Source organism: Antennarius striatus, chromosome 1 (genome assembly GCF_040054535.1).
Source record: "Antennarius striatus isolate MH-2024 chromosome 1, ASM4005453v1, whole genome shotgun sequence".
Classification (NCBI taxonomy): domain Eukaryota; kingdom Metazoa; phylum Chordata; class Actinopteri; order Lophiiformes; family Antennariidae; genus Antennarius; species Antennarius striatus.
In genome coordinates this window covers 8,345,571-8,364,731 of record NC_090776.1, presented here as the reverse complement: position 1 = coordinate 8,364,731, position 19,161 = coordinate 8,345,571, and the positions used below count along the sequence as shown (strand labels likewise).

The 19,161-nt window shown below is 44.1% G+C and overlaps 1 protein-coding gene across 1 annotated transcript in view; it reads right to left on the bottom strand.

The window, feature by feature from the left end:
* The window catches only part of itfg1 (integrin alpha FG-GAP repeat containing 1), a 185,739-nt gene that overhangs the window by 142,217 nt on the left and 24,361 nt on the right, over positions 1–19,161 (bottom strand). Inside the window, exon 7 of the mRNA XM_068317549.1 lies at positions 10,460–10,509. Within this exon, the coding sequence (XP_068173650.1) occupies positions 10,460–10,509 (50 nt within the window). The remainder of the gene's footprint in view (positions 1–10,459; positions 10,510–19,161) is intronic.

Below are 19,161 nucleotides of genomic sequence, written 5' to 3'. Positions count from 1 at the left end.
AAGGGTGCGCCCAGCCATTCTACGGAGGGAACTCATTTCAGCCGCTTGTATCCAGGATCTTGTCCTTTTGGTCATGACCCAAAGCTCATGACCATAGGTGAGAGTAGGAACCAAGATTGACCGGTAAATCGAGAGCTTCGTCTTGCGACTCAGCTCCTTCTTCACCATGAGACCTATACTGCGACAGCATCACTGTGGAAGCTGCACCGATCCGTCTGTCAATCTCAAGTTCCATCCTTCCCTCACTTGTGAACAAGACCCCAAGATAGTTAAACTCTTCCACTTGGGGCAAAGACTCTCCACCAACCTGAAGAGGACACAACACCCTTTTCCGGTCGAGAACCATGGCCTTGGATTTTGAGGTGCTGATCCTCATCTCACTTACATCACACTCAGCTGCAAACTGTCCCAGTGCACACTGAAGTCCAGGTTTGATGAGGCCAACAGGACAACATCGTCTGCAAAAAGCAGAGGTGAAATCCTTTGGTCCCCAAACCATATTCTCTCCGCCAAGAAATTCTGACCATAAAAATTATGAATAGAACCGGTGACAGAGGGCAGCCCTGCCGGAATCCAACGTGCATCTGGAAATGGTCTGACTTACTGCCGCAACCTTACTGACTGCCGCAACCACCTCGGTGACTCCAGCTTGGGCGATAGACGAGTCTGTCTCTGAGACCTCAGCTTCTGCGTCATCTGTGTATGACATGATAGTAAGATTGAGGAGATCCTTGAAGTATACTTTACACGGCCCAAAAAGATGTCCGCCTCTACTGTAAATAGTGTTGGCTGTGCATCGCTTCCCCATCCTGAGGTGTCGAATGGATTGCCAGAATTTCTTCGAGGCTGACCAATAGTCTTCCTCCATGGCCTCCCCGAACTCCTCCCAGACCTGAATTTTTTGCCTCTACGACTACTCGAGTTGCAGTACGCCTGGCATGACTGTACCTGTCAGCAGCCTCCGGAGTCCTACTACTTAACAAGACTTGATAGGACTCCTTCTTCAGGTTAACGGCATCCCTTACTTCTGGTGTCCACCACCGGGCTCAGGGGTTACCGTCGCGACAGGCACCAGAGACCTTGCAACCACAGCTATGAGCAGCCGCTTTGACAATGGAGGTGGAGAACATGGTCCACTCTGACTCAATGTCCCCAGCCTCCTGCGGGATCTGGGAGAAGCTCTCCCGGAGGTGGGGAATACCTCACTGACAGAGGGTTCTGCCAGATGTTCCCAACAGACTCTCAAAACACGTCTGGGCCTGCCGAGTCTGTCCGGCTCCCTGCTCTGCCAGCGGATCCAGCTCACCACCAGGTGGTGATTGGTTGACAGCTCTGCCACTCTCTTCACCCGAGTGTCCAACACACGCGATCGGAGGTCTGATGATACGACAACAAAGTCGATCATCGACCTCCGGCCTAGGGTGTCCTGGTGCCATTTGCACTTATGGACATCACTGTGGCTGAACAAGGTCTTCGTTATGGACAAACTGTGACTAGCACAGAAGTCCAATAACAGAATACCACTCATGTTCAGATCAGGGAAGCCGTTCTTCCCAATCACTCCTTTCCAGGTCTCACTGTCATTGCCCACATGAACGCTGAAGTCCCCAAGGAGAACAATGGAGTCCCCAGTCGGAGCACTATTCAGTACCTCTCCCAGGGACTCCAAGAAGCCCGGTATTACGCACTGCAATTTGGACATAGGCCAAAACAACAGTGAGACACCTGTCCCCAACCCGAAGGCGCAGGAAACCGACCCTCTCGTTCACCGGGGTGAACTCCAACAAATGACGGCTGAGCTGTGGGGCTACAAGCAAGCCCACACCAGCCCGCCACCACTCATGTTGGACAACACCAAAGGTGGAAAGAATACTTTGAGGATCTCCTCAATCCCGCTGCCATGTCCTACACAGAAGAAGCAAGGGCTGAGGTCTCAGAGGTGGACTCGTCCATCACCCAAGCTGAAGTCACAGAGGTGGTTGCCAAACTCCTCGGTGGCAAAGCATCGGGGGTGTATGAGATTCGCCCTGAGTACCTCAAGTGTCTGGATGTGCAGGGACTGTCATGGTTGACACGTCTCTGTAACATCACATGGCAGTCGAGGACAGTACCTCTGGATTGGCAGACCGGGGCGATGGTCCCTCTTTTCAAAAAGGGGGAAAGGAGAGTGTGTTCCAACTATACGGGGATCACACTCCTCAGCCTCCCGGGGAAAGTCTACTCCAGGGTACTGGAGAGGAGGATTAGACCGATAGCCGAACCGCGGATTCAGGAGGAGCAATGCGGTTTTCATCCCGGTCGTGGAACACTGGACCAGCTCTACACTCTCGATCGAGTGCTTGAGGTTTCATGGGAGTTTGCCCAACCAGTCCACATGTGTTTTGTGGATCTGGAGAAGGCATTCGATCGTGTCCCTCGTGGTATGTTGTGGGGAGTGCTTCAGGAGTATGGGGTCCGGGGCCCCTTGCTGAGGGCTGTCCGGTCCCTGTATGACCAAAACCAGAGCTCGGTTCACATTGCCGGCAGTAAGTCAGACCTGTTACAGGTGCATGTTAGAGTCCGGCAGGGCTGCCTTCTATCACCGGTTCTGTTCATAATCTTTATGGACAGAATTTCCAGGCGCAGCCAGGGTCCGGAGGGAATCCAGTTTGGTGACCAAAGGATTTCATCTCTGCTTTTTGCAGACGATGTTGTCCTATTGGCCTAATCAAACCTGGACCTTCAGTGTGCACTGGGACGGTTTGCAGCTGAGGGTGACGAGAGTGGGATGAGGGTCAGCACTTCTCAATCAGAGACCATGGTTCTCCACTGGAAAAGGGTGGTGTGCCCTCTTCAGGTCTGTGGAGAGTCTTTGCCCCAAGTGGAGGAGATAAGGTAGCTTGGGGTCTTGTTCACAAGTGAGGGAAGGATGGAACTTGAGATTGACAGACAGATCAGTGCAACTTCCACAGTGATGCGGTCGCGGTATAGGTCTGTCATGGTGAAGAAGGAGCTGAGTCGCAAGACGAAGCTCTCGATTTACCGGTCAATCTTGGTTCCTACTCTCACCTATGGTCATGAGCTTTGGGTCATGACCAAAAGGACAAGATCCTGGATACAAGCGACTGAAATGAGTTTCCTCCGTAGAATGGCTGGGCGCACCCTTAGAATTAGGGTGAGGAGCTTAGTCACCAGGGAAGAGCTTGGAGTAGAGCCGCTGCTCCTCCGCCTTGAGCAAAGCCAGCTGAGGTGGCTCGGGCATCTGTTCCAGATGCCTCCTCGACGCTTCCCTGGGGAGGTGTTCCGGGCATGTCCTACCGTATGGGCATCCCTGCTGAGACTGTTGCCCCCGCGACCCGGTCCCGGATAAGCGGTAGATGATGGATGGAAAAGTGTGAATCAAATCTATGACTTCCATACCAGATCGGTCGAAGCCCGGGTTAACAACGACCACCATCGATGCTGTTCACCTACAGGGTGCGGATGGAAATTGGACTACTGTTTGTTGAAGAAGGAGAGGAGGAAAATGTGTTCGTAGGAAGAGTATAGGACTGAAGGACATTGAATGTTGGAACTATGACAGGAAATCGTAGAGAGTTTGTTGATACAGAGGAGGAAGGTAGACATACTGTCCAGGAAACTAGGTGGAAAGGTAACAAGGTTAGACGTTTAGGAGCAGGGTTCAAGTTGTTCTATCATGGTGTAGATAGGAAGAGGAATGGAGTAGGAATTATCTTGAAGGAGGAGTTTGTTAGGAATGTCCTGGATGTAAAAAAAGAGTGTTAGAGTGATGAGTCTGAAGCTAGAAATTAGAGGTGTGATGTTCAATGTTGTCAGGGGGTATGCTCCACAGGTCGGATGTGAGCTGGAGTAGAAGGAAAAATTCTGGTTGGACTCTTTGATGAAGTGATGCAGAGCATAATGTATTGGCCCGAATATAAGACTGTGTTTTTTGCATTGAAATAAGACTGAAGAAGTGGAGGTCGTCTTACATTTGGGGTCTCAACATAATACTCATTCACAACGCTAGACGGTGCCAGATATCTTTAAAGCAAATGCTGAACTAACTCTCCAGGCCAAAGCAAACCCCTGTCACGAAGAAGAAAAATAAAAATAGCGGTACCACGAAAGAAGAAAAATAAAATATAGCGGTTAGAATGAAAAGAGAAGAAAATAAGAGAAGAGATAACAGAAAATGGAGAAACGTAGCGACAATCTGAAGAAAAGTGGGTCAAAGATCGGCCATGTTAACTGGCAGCTGAGGAGAAGTGATAGACAGTTTTTGCATGATTTGAATGAGGCAAAATAACATGGTTTTTCTCTCGATATATATTGTTATAATCATTTGTTTCAGATGTACTGTAATTATTTTCTGTTTAAAAATTAAATTTGGTGTTCAAAAAATAATTTTTCAAACTTGAGTCTTGAAAAAGAGGGGGTCGTCTTATAATCAGGGTCGTCTTATATTTGGGCCAATACGGTACCAAGAAGTGATTGAGCTGTTATTGGTGCAGACTTCAATGGACTTGTTGGTGCAGGAAACAGGTGATGAGGAGGTGATGGGCATGTTTGGTATCCAGGAGAGGAATGCAGAAGGACAGATGGTGGTTGACTTTGCAATAAGGATGGAAATGGCTATAGTGAATACTTTCTTCCAGAAGAGGCAGGAATTTAGGGTGACCTTTTACAGTGGAGGCAGGAGAACACAGGTAGACTACATCTTATGTAGACGGTGTAATTTGAAGGATATCAGTGACTGCAAAGAAATGGTAGACGAGAGTGTAGCCAAACAGCATAGGATGGTGGTGTGTAGGATGACTCTGGTGGTGAGGAAGATGAAGAGGGAAAAGCCAGAGCAGAGGACGAAATGGTGAAAGCTGAAAAAGGGAGAGTGTTGCATACATTTTAGGAAAGAGTTAAGACAGGCTCTGGGTGGTCAGGAGATGCTTCCAGATGAATGGGCAACTACCGCTAATGTGATCAGGGAGACAGGTAGGAGAGTACTTGGTGTGTCATTTGGGAGGAAAACAGATAAGGAGACTTGGTGGTGGAAGGAGGAGGTACAGGAGGAAATACAGAGAAAGAGGTTAGCTAAGAAGTGGGACACTGAGAGGACTCAGGAGGGTAGACAGGAGTACAGAGAGATGCAGCGTAAGGTGAAAGTAGAGGTAGCAAAGGGCAAGCAAGGGGCTTATGATGACTTACAGCAGCGGTCCCCAACCTTTTTTGCGCCACGGACCGGTTTCATCTAAGACAATATTTTCACGGACCGGTCTTCATTTGCTCGATAATCGTTAATGACGCCAGGACAGCTGTAGTCTAATAATAAATCGTCCGCAGTGGTTTTATGTAAAATGTAGACATCAACAAACAATAAACAAACTTTTTTTCATAAATTGATAATCAACATCTCTATTTTGTCTCTGTAAACGAAATAATTATAAGAAATAATTACATTAAAAACTCGATTCAAGTGACTGTACTGATTGGGTTTATTTTGAAATTTTGCGACTTACTATCAGTGCATTCAACGCAGGAGAAATATTGATCATTTCCAATAGAAAGGTGAACAAGTCAATCAAATAATAATAATTACAATAATGAGAATTAATGGATGGGGACCGCTGATCTAGGGGTATGATGACAACTGAAGTGTGTACCATGTCTGCTCTACTCCGCAGTTTGGTTTAGTTTTCGGTCACGGCAAATCGCTTCACAAAGACAGGAGATTGGAAGTTGAAGCAGGGTTTTCGATACTTTTTGGGCGATCTCAGGATAATCTGCCTTGACTTTAATCCAGAACACTGGTGCGTTTATGGGCGCTTCATTGTGTGTGTGTTGATAACCTGTCACATGACCGAGACCCGTCAAGTGGGACGCATGAATTTGTCAGTGCGTCATTCCACACAGACGTCCCTTTTCAAATTTAACATCTTTCAGACTCCGAAATAAATAAAACGGAAGTAATGTAAATAAGTTCTTCTTTCTGAACAGCCTGGTACCAAATGACCCACGGACCGGTACCGGTCCGCGGCCCAGGGGTTAGGGACCACTGACTTACAGTATATGCTAGGTTGGACAGTAAGGAAGGAGAGACTGATCTATACCGGTTGGCAAGGCAGAGAGACAGATGGGAAGGACATGCAGCAGGTTAGGGCGATTAAGGATAGGGTTGGAAGTGTATTGACAGGTGCAGTAGTGTGATGAGAGGATGGAAAGAGTAATTTGAAGAGTTGATGAACGAGGAAAATGAGAGAGAACAAAGACTTGAAGAGTTGGCTGTTGTGCACCAGGAAGAAGCAAAGATTAGTCAGGATGAAGTGAGGAGCGCATTGAAGAAGATGAAGAATGGGAAGGCATTCAGTCCTGATGATATACCTGTGGAGGAATGAAAGTGTCTAGGAGAGGGGGCAGTAGAGTTTCTGACTGGGTTGTTCAACAGGATCTTAGATAGTGAGAAGATACCTGGGGAATGGAGGACAAGTGTGCTGGTGTCCATTTTTAAGAACAAGGGAGATGTGCAGAGTTGCGGCAACTACAGAGGAACAAAGCTGATGAGCCATACAATGAAGTTACGGGAAAGAGTAGTTGAAGCTAGATTAAGGCCAGAAGTGAGCATTTGTGAGCAGCAGAAATGGTTTCATGCCAAAAAGAGTACTACAGATGCAGTATTTGAGTAGGTTGATTTTGTTTTTTGCAAAAGCACTTTAATCACATTCAAACATGTTACAATTTTACATTTGATGAAAGCACTAAAGTGCTTCAGAAGAAAGAAGAAGAATTTTGTGCAAAAAACCTTCAATCACATTCAGAAAGAAGAGGAACAAGAAGAAGAAATCAACTTTACTAATCCCCCGTAGGGGAACTTATTTGTCCAATTTAATATTGGTTGTTGTTAGTCAAACGCGTATATACTGTATGTTTACAGGGCCGTGACTCACATCCAATGTGAAACTTGTAAAGAGGATGGTGCCTTGCTAATGTGCACCTCAGCAGTGCTCAGGACGTGAAATGTCACCTGTCCAATGCCAGTTCACACAATTAATTTTTTGGTCCACATGGGCCTTGAACAGTGTGGACCGTGTGGACCAGTAGCATTCAACTGTGTGGACCAGTAATATGTGGACCATATCATGTCATTTCAGGTCCGGTTCCACTTGAGATCAGTTCATTCCCTGCACCTGTCTTCCCTTCGCTCACCTGCAGCAACTCCCCTAATCAGCCACTACTCTTCATATACCCAGCTCAGCCCCCACCTTCCAGCCATTGTATCTTGCCTTACCTTCTGACCCTGTTTCGACCCTGCTAGTTTCTCGGACCCTGCCTGCAGTAATCCCTCTTTGGATTTGTCTGCCCAGTTTACTAGATTGACTTTGTGTATGACCCGGCTGATTATTGGACTCTTTCTGTTTGCTTGCAGTCTGTCTGATTCGTCTGCTGTTTGGATTGATTCCCCAGTACAAGAACCCTGCCTGTCCTATTAAACCTGTTTGGAGACTTGACCCGCCTGTTTCACTGTTGTGCTTTTGGGTTCCACCACTAGACTTGTTCGAGTTGTGACACCCATCCTAGTAGTGAGCTACTGCCGCCCCTCGAGGTTCCTTTGCATGAAAATACGACTTAATTCAACCCTACAATATACATTTTTTTAGCAGTATGGCTGAGGCTGTTGGAAACCTGATCAGCATTAAAGGTAAAGGTCATATAGCAAAATGGGTGTTGGGAATTAAGGTTCCAGCTGGTAGCCACAATGACCACAGTGAAGGCAAAGGTTGTGTTCAAGTCCTTTATTGCTGACACTCTGGACGAGTGCCGGTGACGTATGCTAGTGGGTCTGTGAAGCAGGTAAACAATTAGCATACTATGTCCAATAAACAATAATTTCAAACAAGACATTATTAAAATGCATAACTAAATTACAAACATGAAATGAGTTAAATGCATGATTAAATTTACATTAGTCAAACTTCAACTTAAATGCACAATAAATTGTAATCAATAAAGACAAACTTAACTTACATTGAAATATCAAAAGACACACAGAATACATCACCAGCTTCAGCAGCATGTGTTCAGTAAAAAAGAGGAAGTCCTGCCCATTCTTGCCTGTATTCATAGGGGTGGCAATGACATACAGGAAGAGCTTCCACCACCTTGTGGAGTGGAGGGATAATGCAGTCTTTTTGCAATGCAATCTTTTTTAGGATATTTTTAACAATGGGACCTAAACAAATTTTGAGTTCTGGAATTATAATTATCTTGGTACTTGCAATGTCTGCATCAAATATCATAGCAATTCATGCTACAGTTGCTCCATTATTTGAAAAACTAAAAATGGTCACCGTACGGCTTAAGTTAGTAGGATTTCTTCTGTGATGGAAAATGAGACATTTTAGTCAGGATCAAAGTACTGAAGCAACCAAACCACAGGCAGATAAAACTCTCACTCAAACCATGCCACTAGTGTAACTGAACAACTGATAACCTCATGTTTGGCCTATGGACTTAGCTTTCCCTCAGATATACTTTTGACTAAAAAGAAAGCAATATGGGTAAAAAGACAATGAAGCTTGGGATGAAAAATAGTTTAAATGTCCCTTAGACATTCATGTTTTCTCCTTTCCACCAGTTGACACCCATGCTGCCTTTATTTTTGTTATGTTTTTCTCCAGTTTGGTTTCTCTCCAATCGTACATCTTCCATCACCATAACACCCTTCAATCTTTTTTAAGTTTCTTTCTTCTTCACTACCTCCTTCCTCTCTCTCTGTGATAATGCAGACTACTGTTTGCCTTGTGCCTTGACCTGCTGAATTTCAAATAGGCCCCTTCAACAAAACGCAGAGGCACAGTCTTACTTCTCTGCTCTTCCTGAATATAAAATAGTCCTGCAGAACAGCCAGGGATTCTGCACCACCAATCTCACCAAAGCTTTACAGAACTGCTTATTCCATCAACGACGATATGAACAGGGGTTTCTTTTGGGTCACACTCTCTAAATACCCCACAGTTACCCACAACAAAGGTACTTGCCCATCAGTGCAATCTTAAAGTCTTAGATCTAAATATGAGATGCAATATTTTTGAATGTATTATTTCATCCTTGTGTACTTATGTCTGAAATAAACATTATAGATGGATAATTCTAATACAATCCACCATTACTGAAACTCTTGCAGTGATGGTGGATATACCGGACATTGCTAATATGTAAGACACCCACATGCCTATTATGGTCCCTTTTTGGAGAGCTCTTTCAGCAATGGGTTGCTTCACCCAAGATGCGTGAAGGAACGCTATCACAGGTCCTTCCTCCCCACGGCCGTCAGACTGTATAACCAGAAATCCTCCCAGGAGACCACTCAAAGAACTCAAAGAAATCAAAGAACAAAACATTCTGAACCTGGATGACCAGTGCAATCTGCAGTTCTGCAGTCTGTAGTGTATAGTTTTGTAAATATAACTGTAAATTTATGATAATACGATATATGTTAATATGTTTACAATATGTGAATATGTATATTTCATATGTTGCATATGTTAATTTGTATGTATATTATTTAAGTATTTATGTATGATCCCCCCTCCCCCGCTGCCACAATCACACATATTTCCCCACTGTGGGACAACAAAGGATGATTATTATTATTATTATTATTATTATTATTATTATTATTATTATTTTTAATGGCCAACAGTGACTGAGATGATGGAGGCTGTAAATCTCAAGAAGCACTTTCAAAGTGAAAAATTCTGTTTTGTTTTTGGCTTGCAATTTTAAAATTTAATCACTGCTTAATGATATGTTGTTCTTTTATTCAGGTAAGTTTCCTTTGAGATTAAATATAAACTTTGAGCAATTTAATCCCAATTTCGTTTACTTCAAAGATAACAAAATGCAATTCTAAAAGCCATAATTAGAGCTCATATAATAATATAGTAAAGGCAGTGCAACTACGATAAATGGAGAAATGCAGGCCATAGTGAAGTAATTCAGAATTCCTTTTTGCATTTAGAGTTGGTAGGTCTGAGCTTAGTATTCTGTATTTTTGAGCCATAATATTCCATATAGTTAAACTTTTGTAAATCCAAGGTCCCCAAAATAAATTGACACACCTTTTGAATTGATTATGTTCTAGCACAACAAAGACAATCAAGCATATAGACACATTTGCCACATTTAAAATGTAACTCCACCAAGGGTTTGTATAGATGCCTATTTTTTAATAGGCATGTGCTTTTCATTTTTATATTTACAAGCAAAACTTATGAAGTCAGCTTTTTTCCACAAAATAAAAGAATCATTTGCAAAACTCTGACATCCAGATCATCATCTGAAATTAATTACAGCGAATATACTCGGACCCATTTCTTGCACAAATGCAGCCATTCGTTTTTGTGTAATCCTGCTAATAAACAGACAGAAAACCCGAACCAATCACATAATCTCTTTGTGTTGAGGTAATAAAGAAGGTTATTACCTTGTTGATCCAGGTCTCAAATTTTGGTCCTTCTGTTGTCAGGAACAAATCTGGAATGGAAAGGTGAGAGAGTTGTAAGAGAGAGTTCAAGTCAGTCATTGATCCATTGATTCAACAGGTAATAAGGGCTTGCAGTGCAATTGTCTTATTCAAGCAGGATTAAACCATACCGTTTCACTATCACTGAGCAAATGAGAAACAGAGAAAGAAATTACACCAGTGACAGTCAAAAATGCTTCTCTTACTCTGTTCTCTTTCTTTAAAATGTAGTTGTGCACATTTCACCCCTAAAAAAGTTGCAAGCCCATGCAGCAAACAAACATAATTCTGTCTCTGTACTTCTTGTCTTCTTGCCAAGGGTTTTTCTGTAAAGCATTAAAGTCAGTTCAGGCTTCTTTCAGCGATTTACCTGTTCATAAATTTGCCTAGTGAAGGGTTTAACTAACTGATTGTTGTTGATAGTGTGCTTTAATTTAATGTTTAGATATACAGTGTACATTGCCAGTGTTCTCGTTTGCGTGCGTCTTTGCTGCATATTTTTTGACAGGGACGCATGATCGTCAGAAAGCGTTTACTGCACTTCTATTCAACAAAAACATTCACAATTTTTGCATTTCTCCACTTCTGTTTTTGCGTGATTCGGCCTTATTAAAATCAACTAAACTCGTTTTATACGCTGTGTGAGAGAAAGAAGTTACGTAGTTAGACCCTCCAGAACAAGCATAAGCTATTGCTTAGGCTTGGAGAGTCTTGTTGGGTTTCTCTATCAGTTAAAGTGCGTTGAAATGTGTGCTAGTATGATTAAGCGAGATACAAATAAAGGTTGATTGACTGATTGATTGATTGATTGATTGATTATCACCATGCCTCGGAAAAACATGCAAAAGTTGGACAAAAAGCAAGTGACAATAATTGGTTTCTTGAAAAAAAATAAACAATCAAAAGTTAATCAAGAAAAAGAAAGATATTACTGACATGTTACTAAAATGTGTGCAGAGAAGTCTCTGTCTGCTGGGTGCAGTGTTCACAGGAGAATACTGTACAGTATATGAATTGAAGGCAAAGAAAACTATTGAGTGAAAAGCAAAAGTGAAAACTATAACATCTTGCTAAAACAGTTTTTTTTAAATGACTACCAGGCTTTAACATTTTGATAAAACAAATGTATAATTTTACTTGTTTCATTGTAGTTAAACAGTTGACATAATTTTTTAATAAAAATCATTAAAATTAACAGTTTGTTTAGTTTTTATGTTGTGCTATTGCAAAACTCAATCATTGCATACATTTCTACCGTATTTTCTGTTGTTACTTTGGGATTCTTCATGTTGAGATGTGCACTTTTTTCTGAAAGCGCATCCCAGGGGTGCCATACTTTCTTGAGGAAAAATTAACTCTGTATTGTGCTGCATAGAGACACGAAAACTGAGAATATGTATTCTGACCATTTTCTTGAACTCTGGCATTGACAGAAAATGAGTGCATGTCACATTTCTAAAGTAGTGAAGATGGATTGTCCTTTTAAAGCAACAGGAGCAAACAGGTGAGGAGAAGGAAAATTGTGGGTGAGAAGAAGACAAGTAGCCAAAGAGTAGTTGCAAGGTTGCATGCTCTTAAGCAAAATTAATGTCTTCACGACGTCTACCGACCACAGCTCCGGCGCTAGTGCTTCTCCAGCTCAACGTTGAAGGTTTCACCACTGTCAAGATTAAACATCCTTGAGCAAGTAGCCAGCAAAAACAATGTGACAGTGATCACCCTGCAGGAGTCACACCAGGAAAACAAGAACATCCTGAGGGTCCCTCAGTTGTTTATTGGCCACACCGCCAATAAACAAAATGGCATTGCCACATTTGTCCGCAAAGACATGGATTGGTCAGCCACCGGACAATCCCCAGAGGACGCAGAGACCGAATGGATTGCCACTAAAGTACAAGACACCACTATCGTCAACGTCTACAAACCCCCACCCAGCAGACTGATCCCATCATCCCTGCCAGATGTCCCAGCCCCAGCTGTGTACACTGGCGACTTCAATAGCCAAAATACAGACTGGGGTTACAGTAGCACAGATGCTGACGGCGACTTCCTGGTAGAGTGGGCCTCCACTTTAGATGCCACACCCCTGCACGACCAAAAGGAGCCATGCACATTCTTCTATGCACGATGGAACAGCACAACCAATCCAGACCTGGCATTTGCGAAATGCCGTAACAACCAGTCCCTCCCTGTGAGACGCATCCTGGACATGTTCCCTCAGTCACACCATCGGCAGTCACTCATCACCATTTCATTGTTGATCCAGCCTGTGCCAGGGAGAGATGTCAAGAGGTGGAATTTCCGGAAAGCTAACTAGGCAGGCTTCACTAAACAACTGAATATGGCAGCTCCTGATCTACCACACCCTCACCCTAACAACCTGAATGATGCCTACGACTCTTACTGTAATTTACTGCTGGCTGCCGCCAAGAAAAACATCCCCCGCGGTGTACGCAAAGCGCAAATTCCCTACTGGGACGAGGAATGTGAACACCTTCTTCGTGCCCATTCAGAAGCACAAACCACTGCAGGCAGGGACAAAGCAGCAGATGACCTATTCTGCAGGTTGAACGAGATGCGTAGGCAACGCTGGATTGAAACCGTGGAATCAATCAACTTCACACACTCCAACTGACAGGGGTGGTAGACTCTGAACAAACTGACAGGAAGGTCAACAACTCCAGCACAATGCCCCATCACTGCAGATTTGATCGCATCGCTCCTGCTGAGTAATGGCCGCTTCCCGAATGCAGACAAGGACTTCACTAGAAAAACATCAGCAAGAGTCCACGAGCTGCTCAGGGCCCCATGATGCAACAACAACCTGTCAACCAACTTCACGGTTCATGAGATGGATCTGGCCATACGACACCTAAAGACTGGCAAGACACCAGGCTTAGACGGCGTCCACCCGGAGTGCTTAAAACATCAAGGCAAGAAGGCAATTGACTGGCTCTGTTCTTTCCTTTCTGCATGCCTCCAGTACTCACAGCTGCCAAAGATCTGGCATCGTGCCAATGTGATCACCCTTCTGAAGCCAAACAAGCCAAGCAATGACCCTAAGGGATACCGGCCCATCTCCCTCCTGTGTGTTCCCTTTAAACTCCTGGAACGCCTCATCCTGGCACGCCTCACCCCAGTCATCGACTCCCAGCTGCCCAAAGAACAAGCTGGCTTCCGAAGCGATAGGTCGACAACAGACCAGGTGACTCTTCTTTGCCACGACATAGAGGAAAGCCTCCAGGCAGGAGAGAAGGCCGGTGCTGTCTTCTTGGACCTCACAGCTGCATATGACACTGTCTGGCTGCGCGGGCTCCAGATGAAGCTTCTGGAGACCATCCCAGGTAAGCACATGGTGAGCTTCATCATGAACATGCTGAGCAACCGCAGCTTTCGGCTCCACACCAGCAATGGCCAAAGCAGTAGGGTGAGAAAGCTCAGGAACAGTGTCCCACAGGGTTCAGTACCGGCACCACTTCTGTTCTACATCTACATCTACGACCTACCCGAAACAACATCACGGAAGTACGGCTATGCAGAGGACCTGGCCATCTTGCTCAGAAAGCCATCTTGGGAAGCAGCAGAGGAGGGCCTTTCTGAGGACACGAGCATCCTGTCCTCATACTTAAAGGACTGGCACCTCAAGCTCAGTGTTGAAAAGACTGTGTCAACAATGTTCCACCTGTACAACAAGGAAGCCAACCGCAATATCAACATCACGGTTGACAATTTCCCGCAACAGTCCAAGTCCTCCCCGACATACTTTGGAGTGAAGCTGGACCGGACCCTGTCTTTTAAACAACATCTGGACAGTGTCAAAGGCAAGACCACCGCTCGTGCCGCACTGATACGGCGCCTAGCCGGTACCACATGGGGAGCAACCACCAAGACACTGAGTATCTCCACTGAGGCCCTGGTGTTTCCCTGCGCTGAGTACTGTGCCCCAGTCTGGAGCCGCAGCCCTCATGTTAAGAAGCTGGATGCTGCCCTCAACACTGCCCTACGGATTGTCTCCGGATGCCTACGAGCCAATACAACCAACCGCCTGTCCTCGCCGGTATTGCTCCTGCAGAGGTCAGACAAGGAGCAGCCATGCTTGCCCTCGCTCGGAAGGCTCAGCGGTGTGAATCCCACCTCCTCCACAAGGTTGTCACGGAGACACCACAGCGGTCACGCCTCAAGTCCCGGCGCCCCTTTGCCACACATGCCCAGGAACTGCTCCGAACAACACCAGCAGACACCTCCAAGGTTTCCTGGGTGAAGGCAAAATGGAGGGGCCAGTGGAAGGCAGACATACCATCACGGCTTCACCTATTCATTGAGGACCCAACAGATTCTCATGGCCAGCATCTCCCCTGTAAGGAGTGGACAACCCTCAATCGCTTGAGGACTGGTGTGGGATGCTTTGGTGCAGCAATGCAGAAGTGGGGTCTCACAGAGAGTGCCCATTGCAAATGCAGGGTTACACCACAGACTGTGGAGCACGTGACTACCAGCTGTCCCATATACCGGCCACCAAGTGGAGACCGTGGCTTAATAGACTTAGACAGTGACACACTGGACTGGCTTGCTGCAACGGAGCTGGAGGTCTAATGACATACGACAGAAGAAGAAGGGAAAATTGTATTGGTGAGATCTCCCACTGACAGCAACTGGATTTCAGCCTTTGTTTTCTGTTGGCCTCATCCACTGGAAATACTGTACCTCTAGCTTGCTTTCCTGGTATCCTAGAACCTGCATTTGTACAAACATTCCCTGCTGTTGAAGCTGAGATTGTAGGCTGCAGGTTTAAAGTGCTTTCTTCTCCTACTATTTCACTGCTGCCTTCTCTGTACTGCATGTGATTTCACATGAAATAAATATTGGCATTGATTTGCCTTATGGCCCTCTAATACTCCATGTGCTTTTGTGCTCTGAATGAGAAAACATAAATGATACTGAAATAAAAGCCAAGTCAAGACAGAAAGATAGTCGTATGTGATAATAACGACCTTTTGTGGAAATCATCTATTATATATTTACAGAACATGCAATGAGTATAATACACTGCAGGGGTACTTGCACTCAATAACGGGATTAAAAAATGTATAAGGGTTTCACTGAATTATTTTCTTTCTGTGTCAAATAGTGTATTGATCGAAAAGCATTACTCAAGCACACCAATCTGAGAAAGTGGTCTAATTTTTGCTGAGCCAAAGCTCTCCCAGTATGATCAGAGTCTGACTATTAGCATTCTATGGATTTTACTGTAGTGAACTGGCCATTCATTTGTCAATTTACAGTAATCCCTCGTTACTCGCGGTTAATGCGTTCCAAGATAACCTGTGAAAAACAAAATTCCGCAATATAGCGATGATTTATTTTATCACTGATACTGATATTATTACTGATACTGATATTAAACCATCTTATATCTGTATTACCATTTCCCAGACTCTTATAGACTGTTTAAAGCACTTTTGTATTAAAGAAATGTTTCTTTAATACACAGCAGTGGGCTTTACGGATGCTTTCAGCCAATAGCATGCGCCTACATGAGTACCTACTAAAAATCTGCGATGCAGTAAAGCTGTGCATCTTGAAGCACAAATACGCCAGGGATTACTGTATAGCAGGGGTCACCAAATGGCAGACTGCAGTCTGGATCCAGACCGCGTGATGGTTCAGTCCGGACCCGTGACCACTTCATGATAAATTCACGAGAGTAGATTTTCTTGGTGCATTTTTTCTGACGGTCGAGGCTACAGACGGCGGGCGCTGCTCCTAATAGAGCCACTCAATTCAGCAAATCAGATTGATTGTTTTCCCGTCTCTGTCAGCGCACCTGGAAGTGAGATAGTTCGCTGCAGCTACCACTGTGACTTTACTGCTACAGCGGAGTACAGAGGAAGGGAGATAGTGAGGACAGCATAGCTCCAAACAAAGGGAAGTTAATGAGGACAACCGCTGGTTAACAATGATTGGACGAAATTTATGGTTATTCTTCCGTCAGGCAGTTCAAAACCATCGTGTCTCATATGGTCTGAACATGTAGCACTAATTAAAAATGGTAACGTGAAGCGCCACTATGGAACAAAGCACAGAGCTTTTGAGCAAAGTTACGCCTTGAAAGTCCGAGCTGAGGGCAAAGTAACGGAGCAAAATGCAAACGAATGTTCAATAAAGGCATTGTGGATTTTGGGGAAACATAAAAAACATTTTAGTGATGGGACAGTTGTGAAGAAGTGCTTAAAAGCTGTTGCTGAGACATTATCTGAGGGAAAACAGAAAGATGAGATGTGTGGAAACTTCAACAGCAAACAGAAAATCAGAAATATTAACAGGTTGTTGCAGCTATTCAGAGAGCACCATGCATACTATATCTGTGGCCATTGATGAGTCTACAGATGTTACTGGTAATGTCCAGCTTTTGTGTTTGTCAGGTTCCTTCAGAAAGACAAGGAGCTCTTTGCTGGGTGTAACACCACTAACACACACAAGAGGAGGGGAGATGTATGCAGCAATACGATGCTGACAAAGAGGGACATAGATCTGAAGCAAGTGGTCTCTTTCACCACAGATGACAGAGACAACCACATTCTCTTTTTTCACCACCTTGTCATGGTGGGAAAAGAGAGGGGGGCTGTCCCAAACAGTGGGAGCTTTCCAAAACAGTCAAGGCGTGCTCTGTGCACACCTTGTGCACAAGTAACCTTGTGCAAAAGTAAATTACTGGCAGGCCACATGCCCCTTTTTCTCATGAAGAAAGTTCTGTTTGCATTTTTTCCCCTGAAAGAGCCAGTTTTTATTTATTCTTTCTGAAGATGTTAATGTTTTTTTTACTTGAAGTGTAGGCCTTCGGTTCTTTGGGCCGGAATGTCTTTAATTTACAAGAAAAAAAATTATTCAGCTCTTTTTGCATTTTATTTTTAATTCTGAGGTTTGTGTGATCTTCAATCTAACAAAAGTTTGAAATGTATTTGCCTGGGTCTACTTTTATTCATGGTGAGGTACAAGAGCTAGCTGTGCACTCACTTAAACATATCCTGCATTGAAAAGTGATAATAAATGATAATGTGGACATAGGGGCCGGCTATAAGACACAAACTGGACTTGGGTTCGGACCCTTTACTAAGAGGAAATTTTTATAACCGGACCTCAGTAACTTTTAATTGAATACCCCTGCTGTATGGTGTTAAAATTTACAAAAAACTGACGACACACTAAAGCACTGAAAAATGAATCAGAATATTTGATGAACAAAAGTAGATTTCAGTTTCTGTAGATACATTAATAGCTATGTGGAAATGAAGACACAAAAACATAACCTTAAAAGGAACCATTTTATTTCGTGTTCAGGTGTGTGTGTGTGTGTGTGTGTGTGTGTGTGTGTGTGTGTGTGTGTGTGTGTGTGTGTGTGTGTGTGTGTGTGTGTGTGTGTGTCTGTCCGCCCTCATAAGGCTATCCCCAGTTACGGCAGTTACACATTAATGACTAATTCAGAACAATTGTACATCCTGATTTTATTACGGTGAATGAAATCAGGTTTAGGTCTTCTACGTCAGTGGTTATGTATTTTTAACTTAATGTCATTCAGCTGCCAGATGTCCAACTAGACTGTATTCAAAATATTTTGACCTAAAGTGATCTGTGGTCCTAAATGTCAGCTTTCTAAAATGGCTCATCTGAGCTACTCACAAAACGCACATTGCCATTAAAAATGAAATGCAACCACAGTCTCTTCTGTTCTTCTTTGGATGGGATGAAAAATAAACACTGGTGTTGATTTGTACAATCAACAACTGAGCAACTTTCATGTCTCCCTCTCACGGACGCCATTTCAACAAACGGCTGCCTCACGTCCGACGCAAAGACCTCCGTCTTGGGGATGGCCACACCCTTGGGCATGTCAACCAATCCATGTCGTCCAATATTCTGTCCAATAGCACAGAGTGTCTAGTCTGACGTCAAGAATGGCTATTCTTGCACAATATGATCGATCTGAGAGCCATGACTTCCTAAAACTCCAAATATCTATTGATGCAGGGAGCGTTTGTTTACCGGATTCTAGGAGTTGGTCGGGTTAGGGAGGATCACTATGTATATGTAGAGACCTGAAAAAGTGTGATTTTCATAATAGGGCCCCTTTAACCTTGTTGGAGGTACCGAACCCTGTTGGTTTCATATGCTCACTCACCGAACCCTTCTTTAGTAAAAAAAAAATATATAATTTTAATTTAAGACATAATTACATGTTTTACTGGTGTATTTAATGAATCGTGCATTAATGTCAACTTTTTCAAAGAACAAAACCAAGACAGTGCATGAACACACTGAAATTACCTACCTGCAAATCAGTGTGACTTCTGCTGTTACCAGTTCAGATATGCACGGCTTCACCTTGGCAAGTGCTACTTATGTCATTTTCACAGCAAAGTCTGTTTCTTTTGTTTTCCATGCAGCTGAAGTAAATGTTCCTTTATTTTTACCAGTGCCAGACTAGAGTTTCTCAACTTGACATTGCAAATCATGCAGAACACTGACTCCCATCACTTTCCGTTATACAGAACATGCAACTTCACGTTGCACATTAGGGGGTGGCAGTGGCTCAGCGGTAGAGCAGATGTCTCGTAGACCATCGGTGGATCGAGTTCCGCTACCACCATGATGTCACCAGGAGTGTG